The 14,421-nt window shown below is 39.7% G+C and overlaps 1 protein-coding gene across 4 annotated transcripts in view; it reads right to left on the minus strand.

Moving 5' to 3' along the window:
• PLPP4 (phospholipid phosphatase 4) overlaps positions 1 to 14,421 on the minus strand; it is a 123,699-nt gene that overhangs the window by 47,763 nt on the left and 61,515 nt on the right. For 3 of the 4 annotated variants that reach the window (XM_012453472.2, XM_064373654.1, XM_064373653.1), the window contains one exon: positions 12,764 to 12,888. The exons of the other annotated variant lie outside the window; for it this stretch is intronic. In XM_012453472.2, coding sequence (XP_012308895.1) covers positions 12,764 to 12,888 — 125 coding nt within the window. The remainder of the gene's footprint in view (positions 1 to 12,763; positions 12,889 to 14,421) is intronic. 4 annotated transcript variants of the gene reach the window in all.

Below are 14,421 nucleotides of genomic sequence, written 5' to 3' on the forward strand. Positions count from 1 at the left end.
TTAACTAAAACTTCAAAGTAGCCATCATAATTCTGTTCAGAGAACTAAAGAAAACCATACCTAAGGAAGGGATGGAAGGCATGATGACAATGTCTCATAAAATTAAGAATATCAATAAAGAAACAAGTTATAAAAGTGAACTAAATAGAAATTCTGGAATTGAAAAGTACAATAACTGAAGGGAAAAATCTACCAAAGGGCTCAGCAGTAGATTATTTGACAGAGATTTTGTAATCCAATAAAAGAAGGAAAAAAGAATGAAGAGAAATAACCGAACAGAAATATAGGACACATTTAAACACGCTCATGTACATGACATGGAAGTATCTGAAGAAGTGATAAGAGAGGAAGATGTGCAGGAAAAAAATGTAAAAATAATGGTTGAAAACATTCTAAATTTGATGATAAGCATTAATATACACATCTAAGGAGCTCAATGAACTCCAAGTAGATAAACACAAAAATATCCACATATAGATAAGTCATAATAAAAATGAGGAATGCCAAAGATAAGGAAAAAATATCTAAGGCAACAAGAGGAAAAATGACTTGTCACTTACAAGGGCACCTTAATAAGATGAATAGCTCACTTCCCAACAGAAACAATTCCAGAAGAAAACAGAATAGCATATTCAAAATGCTCAAAGAAAAAAATGTCAATCAAGACAAAATCATTGCTCAAATATGTAGGCAAAATAAAGATGTTCCCAGAGAAACAAAAACTAAAAGTGAGAGAATTCACTGCTATCAGACCCATCTTATAAAAAAATACTAAAGGAAGTCTTTAGACCAAAACCAAATGATCCCAGATAGTAATTTGAAATTGTACACAAAAAACAAAGAACACCAATAAAGTTAATTATGTAATTATAAAAGACAGTATAAATGCATCTTTCTTCTCCTTTCTTCACTGATTTAAAAAGCAGTAATAACCATACATACGTAATTGCACTGTTGTTCCTACAACATATGGAAAGATCATATATTTGCTAATAGCAGCACAAAAGAAGTGGGTGGGAGGAAAGTCGGATTGGACTAAGGAAATGACACCAGATGATAACTTGAATCCACAGGAACAAATGAAGAGAACCAAATATGGTAAGAAGGTAAATATAACAAATTCTAGGAATACATATTTGCTCTCTTTTTTTCTCTCAGCTTTTTTAAAAGATATAAAATTAGATAAATAACTGTAACAACAGATTATTGGATTTGTAATATATAAATATATAATAGGTACAGTAATAACAGCATGAAAATAGGGAGGAGGTAAGAGAGCTATATAGGAAAAATGTGACCTTGGGTTAGGAAATTGTTTCTTAGATATTATGACAAAAGCACACATAACAAAGGGGAAAAACAGATAAATCTGACTACATCAAAATTTAAAGCTTTTTGCTGCAAACAATACTATCATGAGAGTAGAAATACAACCCACAGAATGGGAGAAGGTATTTGCAAATCATATATTTGAGAATGGTCTTGTATCTACAATATACAAACTACACTTACACACTTCAATAATAAAAAGACGAGTAACCAGATTTAAAAATGAGTAAAGGATTTGCATAGAAAATTCTGCAGATAAGATATACAAATGACCAATAAGCACCTCAAAAGGTATTCAACCTCATTCTTCATTAGGTAAACTTAAATCAAAATTGTAATCAGATACCGTTTCACACCCATTAGCATGGCTACAATAAAAAAGATGGAATATAACAAATGGTGGCAAGGAAGTGGAAATATTAGATGTCGGTCTATTGGTCAGAATGCAAAATGGGCAGCTGTAATGGAGCAGGTTGGCAGTTCCTCAAATTTAAACCCAGAGTTACCACATGTCCATCAATCCATTCTTAGTTATTATTACCTTCAATGGCAAAAACCACAATTACTTTTGCACCTACCTAATATGTACCCGAGAAAACATATATCCACACAAAAACTTGTATACTATTTTTACAGCAGCATTATTCATAATAGCCAAAGCTGGAGACAACCCAAATGTCCATCAAATGACTTAGATTCGAGGATAAATAAAATGTGATCTATATCCACATAATAAAAGATTATTGAGCAATAAAAACTAAAGTACTAATACATGCTACAACATCAATGAATCTTGAAAACATAATGCCAAATGAAAGAAATCAGTCACAAAGGGTTATGTATTGTATTATTTCATTGATATGCAATGTCCAGAATAGGCAAATTATAGAGACAAAAAGTAAATTAATAGTTGCTTAGGTCTGGGGATAGAGAAGAGTGTGTAAAGGTGGAAGGAGAGAGCTAATAGATTTAGGTTTTATTTTATGATAGACAAAAATATTATAAAATTAGATTGTGGTGATTGTGCAAATGCTGTGAATATACAATAAACAATAAACTAAAAATATACACCATAAACCATTTTAAATGCGTGAAATGAATCATATGCAAAATTTATTTCAAATGAACTTATTTAAATAAAGATCTTGTCCGACATCAAGATCTACTATAATGCTATAATAATCGATATAGTGTGGTTCCATATGTTTATTACAGCACTGTCCACAATAGCAAAGACTTGGAACCAACCCAAATGCCCATCAATGATAGACTGCATAAAGAAAATTTGGCATATATACACCATGGAATACTATGCAGCCATAAAAAAAGGATGAGTTCATGTCCTCTGCAGGGACATGGATGAAGCTGGAAACCATCATTCTCAGCAAACTAACCCAAGAACAGAAAACCAAACACCACATTTCTCACTCATAAGTGGGAGTTGAACAATGAGAACCCATGGACACAGGGAGGGAAACATCACACACTGGGGCCTGTCAGGGGATGGGGGATTAGGGAGGGATAGCATTAGGAGAAATGCCGCATGTAGATGATGGGTTGATGGGTGCAGCAAACCACCGTGTCATATGAATACCTATGTAATAAACCTGCACGTTCTGTACATGTATCCCAGAACTTAAAAAATATATAATATATATAGAGAGAGAGAGAGAGAAAAAAAACTTAATATATATATGGGGGAGCAGGTGTTCCTGCACAAGGATAGGAACACAGAATAATGAACAGTGTGCCGGTGCAGAAGTAGACCCAAACTTATAAAGTCTATAAATTTTTGCAAAGGCACCAAAGTAATTTGAAAGTGAAAGGAAAGTCATCTCAACAAACAGTGCTGAATACATGAATACTGATATAAAAAAAAATATGAGCTTCAAACTCTACTTTATACTAAAAACAAAAATTAGAGAAAAGCCTAAATATAAAAAACAAAGCCATGAAGTTTTAAAAGAAAATACAAAGACAGCTTTGTAACTTGAGGGCAGGAAAAGGTTTCTTAGGATACAAAGTGCAATAACCATAAAAGAAAAAAGCAGTAAATTAGATTTCATCAAAATTAAAAGCCACTGCTAATCAAAAGACATCATTAAGAAAATGACAGGCAAGCTACTGATAGAAGAAAATAGGCATGAAAAATTATCTGACAGAAGGCTTGTGAAAAGAATATGGAGACACTCCACCAATTAATACAGTAAGATAAATGAACAGCCTATATGCAAATGACAAGGTACACAGCAGCATTAGTCATCAGGGAAATGCAAATTACAACTACAGAGATACCACTATACATCCACCAAAATGACTAAAATTGAAAAGATCAATGACACCAAATGTTGGTGAAGATAAGGAGTACTGGAATTTTCATAGATTGCCCATGGGAATGCCAACTGACACAAGCATTTAGTAAAAAGGTTGGATGGTTCCTTCCAATGTTAAACATCAACCTAACTTTTAACCAAGCAATGCCGCTCAGATACTTAGCCAAGATAAGTGACAACATATGTCCACTAAAATAATTGCACACAAATGTTTGGAGCGGCTCGATTCATAACCGAACAAAGTAGAAAACACCAAATGTTTAGCAAAGATAAGATGGATAAACAGTGTGTGTGATACTCATTATAGTGAAATACATTGCAACAATTAGAAAGAATATAGCACTTATACTTAACAACATGAATGGATTTCAAGACATACTGAGCCAAAGCTGTCAGACACAAAAGAGCACATACTATATGATTCCACTTCCATGAAGTTCTAAAACAGGCAAAACTAATCTAAAGTTTAAAATAGAAAGAAAAACAAACCCTGAACAGTGGCTGCCTCGTGGGGATGAAGACTGACTGGAAATGGACAGAAGGGAGATTTCCGGTGTTATGGAAATGTTCTGCATTGTGATAGGAATATGGGTTACCCAGTGTGTCCATTTGTAAAAACTGAATGGTTACGATTTATGTATTTTGATGTCAATTTTACCTTAAAATGCTAAAAGAACTTTAAGAATCACCATCATCGATGGTGGTGAGAAATGGGTACAGAATGCTGTACCCAGGGGGATGAGGATTCACTAGATATTGCTGTGTTTTATATGTCTGAAGTGTTGTATGATAAAAAGTGGAAAGAAAGAGGCATTGGGTTTTTGTTTGTTTGAGGCAGATCTTGCTCTTGCCCAGGCCGGAGTGCAGAGGTGAAATCATAGCTCACTGCAGCCTCAAACTCATAGGTTCACGCGATCTTCCCACCTCCTAATAGCTAGGATTATAGGTGTGTGTCACAATGCCTGGCTTATTTTTAAAATATATTTTTTGGTTTCTTTTATTATTTTTTGTTTTTTACAGACCATTGTGTTGAGGGCTGACTTTCAATAAATCTCAGTGAAGGAGTTGCTCTGCTGCATACGAAAAATATTTTCTAGAGACGTAGTCTCACTATGTTGCCAAGGCTGGTCTCGAACTCTTGGCCTAAAGTGATCCTCCTGCCTCAGCCTCCCAAAGCACTGAGATTACAGAAATGAGCCACCACTTCTGGCTTTGCATTGGGTTTTAATTATAACCTTTAATTTGACTCTGATCATTTTTTCATAGAAATCAAATAGTGAGCTAATTCTTTGAGAAAGAATATTTTGAATTAATTAAACAGTATCCATTTCTAAAAATATTCAGACCAGGAACTTGGAGAGTGGAGGCATTTAACACAGTGATCAATTTCTTTCATATATTTGCCTAATTACCCTAGAACAGGCTTCCTCAGTCTGGATGCTATTCACATTTGGGGTTGGATAATTCTTTGCCACAGGGACTGTCCTGTGCCCTGCAAGATATTCAGCAGCATCCTTGACCTCTATGCTCGAGATACCAATAACACCCCCCGCCACACACGCAAGCACACACACATGCATGCACACTTGGGACAACCAAAAATGTCTCCAGGCATTGCTAAATGACCCCTGGGGGTGCAAAACTGCCTGGTGGAGAACCACTGCCCGAGAACATGCATTCTCATATGGTCCCTGAGGAGATGAAAAACAGTGCTTGGGGAGATCTTAAAATCTTAGATATTACAATTATTTAAGGAAAAAATCATTAGAAAAAAAAATACAAGGGGCACTTGCCTAGTAGGCTGATGTCCCTTAACACAACTGTGAACCTAGATGCCTTTATTTTTAAGACATAAACAAATATACAATATGTCTGCGGCATTAAAATTGTATGGTGGGAATTATTTTTTTACAAATCTAAAAAGGCTCCAAGGGGAGGAAGAAGTAATAAAAAAAAAAAAAAAAAAAAAAAAAACAGGTTGAGAAGCATCACCCTCCAAAGAGGTTTGATTCAGCTTTAAACAACCACCCCCTCCAGGGATCTGGCATGCCCAAAGCAAGCCTCCCAGGATCTAGGGGAAGTCTTCATTTATTTGGCAAAACAACTGCCAGTTGCTTCCCAGAACCTCCACAATTGTCTCGCAAGCTTGAGATGTAGGGTTATAAAAATTCAGGGGAAAAACCATGAGGGGCTCTTGCCAAGTTTGCTGATATCCCTTGACATGACAGTGAACCTGGAAGCTTTCATTTGTAGGTTATAAGAGAAACCACACTAGTTGAGGTGACCTCAGACTCGTGGCCACCAGTGTGTCCTGTTGGAACAAATGACCTCAGCAGCCTATGCCATTTTATACAATTGTTAAAAGAAAAGGGCATTTTTCAAATTTCCCATCTACCAGCAAAACCCCTCGATAGCAATTTCATTCCATTAAATGATGTGAAACAAACAAATCTTGCAATTTCCTCTGCTCTCCTATTTCCTCTTTGAGCAAAAGCCTGCCTAACCACTCTAAGAAGCAGCTGGTTTATAATATTGAATATTCATTTGTACTTGATGGCATTGAACCTGGCATAGATGCTATCTTGTAATAATTTCTCAATTCATAGTTAAAACCTACTTACATTCCTTCAGCAAATGCAAACTCCCAAACACACAGCTGGTAAAAGACCCTATAGTCTGTATGCTCCACCCTCAAGGACTCTGCTATCGATAGTAATGACACTGAGGCAAAGCAAGAGTGCTCTAAAAAATGATTCCTCTACAATGAATGCATTAGAGCATCATGGTGGTATTTCTGACTTTAAAATGATAGGGGAAAAAAGGAAGAAAAGTGTGATTGGTAACTTTATGTGTCAACTTGGCTAGACTGTGGTGGCCAGTTGTTTAGTCAAACAAACACCAGCCTAGATGTTGCTGTAAAGGTATTTTTAGCAGCGATGAACATTTGCAATCAACTGACTTTAAGTAAGCAATTATGGACGGTATTATTTATTACCTTTTATAACATGAGGAGCCTCATCCAATCAGTTAAAGGCCTTAAGAGTAACGATTGAGGTTTCCCAGATAAGAAGGAATTCTACCTCAAGACTGCAGCATAGAAATCCTGAGTTCCAGCCTGCTGGTCTGCACTACATATTTGGGGGTCAACAATGTAACATCAATTCTTACCTGAATTTCCAGCCTCCCAGCCTGCCCTATAGATTTCAGATTTGCCAGCCACCACAATTTCATGAACCAATTCCCTAAAATAAATCAATTGACTAATAGATTGCTAAGATAGATAGATATTGATGATTGATTGATTGATAGACAAATAGATAAGCAGACAAGTAGACAGACAGACAGATAGGTAGACAGACAGACATCCTACTGGTTCTGTTTCTCCAGAGAGCCCTCACTAATACAAACAGGAACACACATTCCATCTAGGAGCACCTGAATGCCACACCACTCTATGAAGATGGGAAGCAGGTAGCAGAGTAGATACTGACTTGTAGAGCTGAAGACAGGTCAATCTACACACCTGCAGAGGGTGGTGCTGATGAGAAGCAGCCCATTCACCAGGCAGGGCCGTGCAAAGCTTTGAAACTAGAGGCACCAAGTGCTGCAGAATGCAGGGGGGAAATGTGGGGCTAGAAACAGGCAAACAGGTGGAAAGTGCCAGTAAAGAGAAGCTAAACTTTTCAGGTTTCCACCGCTTCTTCAAAGCCAGGGAACCATCCCCTTTCCAACTCCTGAGGAAGACAGAAGGTTTAACTATCTGAGGCTCTAGTTCTGGAAAAAACATGAGGGCATGGCTGAACAACCAAACGAAAAATAGGGAGATTATATGACAGACTAAGAACTGACCTGTGGGCATCTATGCCCTTCTGCACACTTCCGGAATGCCAGGTTCACATACACCAGGCAGGAGAATGAAGAGCCTCCTCTGGAGAATCAAGCAGCCTCAAAGTAAAGGCCAGACGCTAACACTGAAGGTCAACCAATGAAAACCCAGCTCACTCCAGTCACCCTCGATGAAGTCCAATTAACAAGCCCTGCCCAATTAGCTCTACGATTCAACCTTAAATAACAACATACAGCAAAGGTACTAGATATTTAAAGAAAGCTAGATACAAAAACACACAAATAAAGGGAAGGCAGAGCACAGACAAAACCTGCGAGCAAAGCAAGGTAAGAGATGCTGTATCCATGAAAACACAAAAACAGGATGTTAATGATTTTTCTAATCAGAGTTCAAGAAAGAGCTCTTGGAAATTAAAAATACAAAAATCATAATAAAAATTCTGTAGAAGCGTTAGTAGATAAAAATTTAAAAATCCTGACAGATGAACAAAAAAGACAAAGAGAAAGGAGGAAATTAACAAAAAAGACAAAGACAATAAGAAATAAAATAAAAAGTCAGTGCAGGAGACTCAACATCTGCCTAATACAGTTCTAGAGAGAAGAAACAGGGAATATGAAGGTGAAGTACATGAATTTCCAGATTAAAAAGACCTACAGAGTGAGTAGAATAATAAATACCAAAAACAAATCCCGGTAAGGTACATCATTGTGGACTTACACAGAGAAAGGACCCTAAGAGGTTCCAGAGAAAGAAAGAGAAAAACAAAGCAAAGGAAAGGAATGCAATCACACTTCTCAAGCTCACTGTGAACTGGAATCCTGCATGGAAATGATTTTCCTCCTCGAATTCTTCATGCAGCTAAATAATAGAATTAAGATATTGTATAACTAAACATCTCAAAACATGTAACTTACATGTACTCATTTATGGGAAACTCTAAGATAAAGGGCTTTTCCTCCCTGGAGGGTTCCTCTGTCCCCTGATTAGAATTCTCAGCTCCTCAATCCCAGAGTGTGGTGTTCAATCACTTAGTGTTTGCCTTCATCCTGAAGGAAAGCATGGGCCATGTCCGATCACCCTTGTACTCTCCCCAAGGGCTCAGCCTGCTACATACCTAACAGAAAGAATTCAAGAAGCATCTGTTGAATCTTCATCAGCCAGGCATACCTTTTAGACTTTCTCTGTCATTTAAAAAATATATCCCACAAGCAACAACTGCCCCTTTTTATACTGTAATGGAGTTTTAAAACATTTAAAATTGAAACATCCATGTGCACAATTTAAATGCACTGGTCTTGCTTAGGAAAGCTTTTTAATACCATCTGTTTGGAGCATGGGCAACTGCAAGGTTGGTAAATTTTCTCTGTAAAGGGCCAAATAATAAATATTTTTGGTTTTGTGGGCCATGTTTCTCTTCTATAATTCCTCAACACAGACATTGTAAAGTGAAAGTAGCCACAGACAATATAGAAATGAACAGGCATCTGCTTATTCCCACCATTTTCACAAGAAAGATGTTTCTTAATAGCTTGACTTCACATTAATAATTTGTTTTTTCTATTTTTCTCTCTTAAATCTATTCTCTCTCTGGAAGTTGAATCAATACTCAATCAAAAATCGAGATTATGCTCTGAGAGACAAATTCTCTTTTCAGAATATCCCTGCTTTAAGCACTCTGGGAAGGTACACTGCCTTTCTCCACTTTAAAGCCTAAGCTTCTTTTAGGTTGGATGAAAATCACTTGCTCTTTGAAACTGTGGTCTCTGCTTTTCTAATCAAGGGGGGCTTAGGCTGCCTTACAGAGCAAGTCCCGTAAGAACGCTGCCATGGGGAGCTGCTGTTTGCTGAGAGTTTGACACATGAGCCCTTCAGACAAGCAATGTTTGGCTGCTTATGGTAGATTAAGAACAAGATCCTTTGTTTCCAAAAGAAATCAATGTTTGTTCTTAAGTTCAAAGAAAACCAACTGCTCTAAGGACGATATGAGGACGTGGACTCCATTCCAGCAGCCAATTATCTGCAAACACAGCAGAAGCAAAACCCACATCTACCTAGCGTAGAGAATTAGTCTTAGGAGAGCCCACAGTCTAGAACTCCCCTGCCCAGTCACTCAAGTCCAGCCCATGAAATTGATGTTTTATGGGAAATAAAAGTGTTTGTATCAAAATGGGAGTCCACTTAAGTCACCCCCTCTGAGAAGCAGCCACATCAACTACTAGGCTTCCTATTAGCTACTAAGAAATCCAGATAACAGCACTGGTGGCCTTTCTAAGTGGATATGGCATTGCCTTCAAGCCAATCACTAGCCTGTCATTTAAAAAAAGGAGAAATAAATGAAAATACCACCATCAAAGCCTAGAGGCTGGGTAGAATTCTGTGTCTGCCAAGTAGCAAAAATGTGTAACATTTTAAGTAGCATCTTAAGCAAAGGATATAATTGCCTCTGCCAAAAAGCTTGTGTAGCACAGATCAGATGTCAGCCACGCATCTGACAAGGCAGCCTATAGCCAGCCATGTCAGAAAATTATTCCTGGTGGTTGGAAAGGAGGATGTGCATCTAAAATCAACATTTTTTGAGACACCCAGCTTCTAATCTCTGAGGTCCAGCAGTCTGACAACTTGAGGTATTTATTCACATGACAGCTATTTCATTCCCAAGTTCAAATGCAACAGTAGATAGTAAATTATGCTACAGTCCCCCACCAACCATTCCAAAAGCCAGCATTAAGGTTTTCCTTAGAGTTTCACTTCTTAGGTGCTTTTAATTTCTGAAGCCCCTTAAGATTCAGCACCAAGTCTTCGGGAGGACAGAAAGTGACAGGAGGGAGAAAGGAGGAATGCAGGATAGAAGGAAGAGAAGGAAAGGGGAAGAGAACAAAGAAAGAAAAAAACTAACAGAACTTGAGTGACCCTACCAGGAGACAGATGGAGAGCAGATGGGAGGTGATCCCAGGTGAATACTATTCCAGGTACCTCTAAACAATGCCAGCATGGGACTCCCTGGAAACAAGGAGACAATAACTCAATACAGCAGGAATTCCTCCAGCTGGTACTTACAACTCCTTCAAAACAGGTGCTCACTTAAAATGGGACTTCATAGAGGGAAAAAAAAACACATTTAGGGAGGAAGCAACTCCAAATGGGTGTTCTCCCTTAAGTCACAGGAATGGCTGGAGCCTACACAAACCCTGAGCCTTTCTTTTATAAGGACACCTGCCACTGGGCTTAGGACTCACCCTAAATCCAGGGTGATCTAATCTCAAGGTCTGAACTTAATTACATCTGCCAAGATCCTTTTTCTCTTCCTTTTTCTTTTTCGGCATGTAGAACAGTGTTCATTCTTTCAAATAAAAATATACACAGCGAAAGGATTACGACAGTCAAACAAGTTACCATATTCATCTACCTCATCACATGGTTACATTTTTATTTTTTGTGATGACAGCACTTGAAATCTACTCTCTTAGCCAATTTCCAGTATACATTTCATTACTAAACATCTCAAAACATGTAACAGTTCATAACTAAACATCTCAAAACATGTAACTTACATATACTCATTTATGGGAAACTATAAGATAAAGGGCTTTTCCTTTATCTTATATTAACCAAGACCCCTTTTCCAAATAAGGTCACACTCACATGTTCCAGAGGCTAGGACTTAAATACACCTTTTTGGTGGCAACTACTCAACCCACCACAGTTTCCAAACAACTAGAGAAGAAAATTAGTTATTTACTTAAATAAACATGGACTACAAATGCTTTGTTGTATTTGATCATTGAAAGTCCCAAGGCAGCAGGAATTCCTCCAGCTGGTACCCACAGCTATTCCTGTCAGAGCTGGTGTCCTCAGACAAGTTACTAAGCCTGCCTGATCCTCAGTGCCCTTATGTGTAAAACTGGGACAAGCCCCCACCTGGTGGGCTGTTGTGCAAGTTGACTCATTTGCACATTTGGAGTCATTTAGAATGTCTGCCCCCAGCTAATGCCTTGTTGACAGGCTCTAGTCTTCAACGGCTCCAAGCAACGTGTCCAACAGCCACTCCCAGGAAAGAGCATTCAGTTATTTCTTGATTCAGTCATTATTAGGATGTGTCTCAGGTATTTAGGGAAAAAAAGAGAAAAAAAAGACTAAAATAGCAGGCTTGCCAAAGGTAAATAATAATCAGACTTGTGGGAGAATTAAGGACTTGGCATCATGAGAAGAGCCTGTCCTATTCAAGATGGTCATCTGTGACCATAGTTCTCCAATTATCCCAAGAATCATCAACCTAAATACATCGTCTGCCACTACCTGGGCACTCCCCAGGACACGAGCTGTATCTTATTTATCTTTGCATCCTCAATGCCTGGCACAGCACCTGGCACCTGAGTCATACAGTATGAACTGTTGGGATGAATGATGACACAAGCCAGGATGCTCAGGAAACCTCAGCTCTGATAACAATAATGTCAATAACTACTGTTTATCGAAAGTCGCAATACTAGGGGCTTTACATATACTGAATGGATTAAATAAGATAATTTCTATAATCATTTTGGCATAGCTGCTCCTCCAGAAACGTGAGTGATCATCACCACTTATTTTAATCCTCATTCCGACCAATAATGGAGACATTCTTACTCCCATGTTACACAGCAGGAACTGAGGCACAGGGAGGTGAAGTCCCAGAGCGAATACCTGGCAGAGCCAGGATTTGTTAGACTTCAAGGACCTGTGTCCTTTTCCACTACATTGCACTGCTCCCAATTCACAGTATTCAGTCTTTGTTTTAAGGAGCTCACATATCTATAGTCAGACTAGATACTGGGGTGTGGAGGGATGCATAGGTATATTTATATGTATGTATATATGTATACATATGTGCTATATATTTATGTACACACATGTGCAACACCTCAATTGAAGAAATAAACTAGAGAGAACAATGAATGGAACAATGGAGGGTCCCAGGGAGCATGGAGGATTCCCTTGTCCTGAATCGTACTGTCAAGGGGTAAAGCATCACATGTTGCACTCTCCCAAGCTCATGAAAGCAACACACACAATGTTTTATAAACTCCAGGTCCTCATCCCAGGCCTATTACTTCCTGTTGAATAATCTTGTTTCTAAGCCAAATGCCGTACAGTGAAGAAAAATGAACTGTGCTTAACATTCACATACCAGTGCTTTTCTCTCCACCTAAATTCCCAAAGAAAGTGACGAGGAAACATGACTGGGGCATTAAGAGCATCCCAGCCATGAACTTACAGGAGGAATGGATGCTGGGGAAGCTTTTGCGGCCCTCGGACACCAGATCGGGGTCACCTGTGCAGTGCATTTCTGAGTTCATCACTCCATCTGGAAAGCAGCGGTAAAAGAAATCGGGGCGAGGTCTACAAAAGACACCATGGACATTTTCAATATAAAATGCTGCCATCACACATGACCCCAAGCTGACCCCGCCAACTCCCCACTGCCCCCAGCTCCTTCCTCAGCCCCCTTGGCCATCAACACTGGAGCTTTTCACAGAACACTCTACACACAGCCATTTGGGGAAAAGCTCAGGCTTTGGTGCCAGAAAAATCTGAGTTGGCACTCGCGCTTACCACTTACTCACTTTATGACCTTGGGAAGGCCACTTGGTCTCCCCCAGCTTCAGTTTCCACATCTGTAGAAGGGGAAATCAATACCAACCCAAAGGTGAGGTCCTGAGGATAAAGTGACATGACTTACAGGAGGCACCTCAGCAGGGTCCTCTGGCCCAGGTTCCTTGTTTGACAAGTGTGAAAGAGAAGGCTTTGTGCCACCCATGGACTAAAAGTTACTTCCTGGCTTGATCTACCACGCCACTGTTTCAGAGGCTGCCTCTGGGATCCAAGACTCCAGGCTCCTTGTGTCCCCGTGTCCTGAATGTGGGTGGCCACTTGCCCTTCCTGAAACAGCAGGCCTCACCTCGCCTCACTGAGTGACCTTGAAAGCTCAGTCCCATGATGCAGAGGACACAGTGCCCCAGGTTGGCCTCTCTGGTCTAGAGCACGGGAAAGAGACCCCCAGAGGGACATCGAGGTGGCCCTGAGCCTGAAGTCGAGCCTCCTGCAGCAATCACAGCTGCAGTAAGTTCTGAATTCTTACTGGGCTTCTGACACGGTGCTAAGCTCCACACACCCGCTGTGCCATATAATCCTCAGGAGAACCCTGAGGCAGAGCCTGGGGCTGTCTGTATCTTACAGGTGCAAAAATGAAGGCTCTTCATTGCTCAAGGTCACACACAACCAGTAAGGAGCAAAGATGAGCTCTGAACACCAGTGAATAGAAGTTTGTGCCAACACACTTCACCCCACGCTTTCTGCCTCGCTTGGCTGAGGATCCTCACACAGGTGGGTGATGACCTATCACCTCACATTCATACTCAACTAATATTCGCCGAGCACCTACCATGGGTGAAACTTTGCTAATGCTGGAAACACAGCGCCTGCTTTCTGGGCACTCCAGGTCACAGTTCACATACATTGATCACTGGTCCTTCAACTCTGACTCAGGTAGGGCCTATGCAATGCACCAGAACAGCTGGGGTACGATCTCTCTGGCACTCAGCCAGTGTTTCTCCAAGTATGGATGTCAGCTTAATGCACCAGAACCTCAGAGGGGCAAGGCCTGACAGTGAGCACTGGTCAGGGCACTGCGGTAGCTCTAAGCACACAAAGTTAAGGGAACACAGCAGAAACAGGCCATGCAGTGCCTGATCTTTATCTATCTCCTGCCCCTTCAATGCCTGGCCTACACCCAGTAGATAAAATAAATATTAAGGTTCTGAGAGGGGATCTAGTGTGTCCCAGGCCAGCAGACAGTGAGAGTCAGTTAGGTCTTGAATTCAGATGTTTTGACTGCTAATGTTTGCAGATACCAGCTCTTCCCCACAGCAGTCA

Source organism: Aotus nancymaae, unplaced genomic scaffold, assembly GCF_030222135.1.
Source record: "Aotus nancymaae isolate 86718 unplaced genomic scaffold, 86718_ANA_hifiasm-v0.15.2.pri h1tg000010l, whole genome shotgun sequence".
Taxonomy (NCBI): domain Eukaryota; kingdom Metazoa; phylum Chordata; class Mammalia; order Primates; family Aotidae; genus Aotus; species Aotus nancymaae.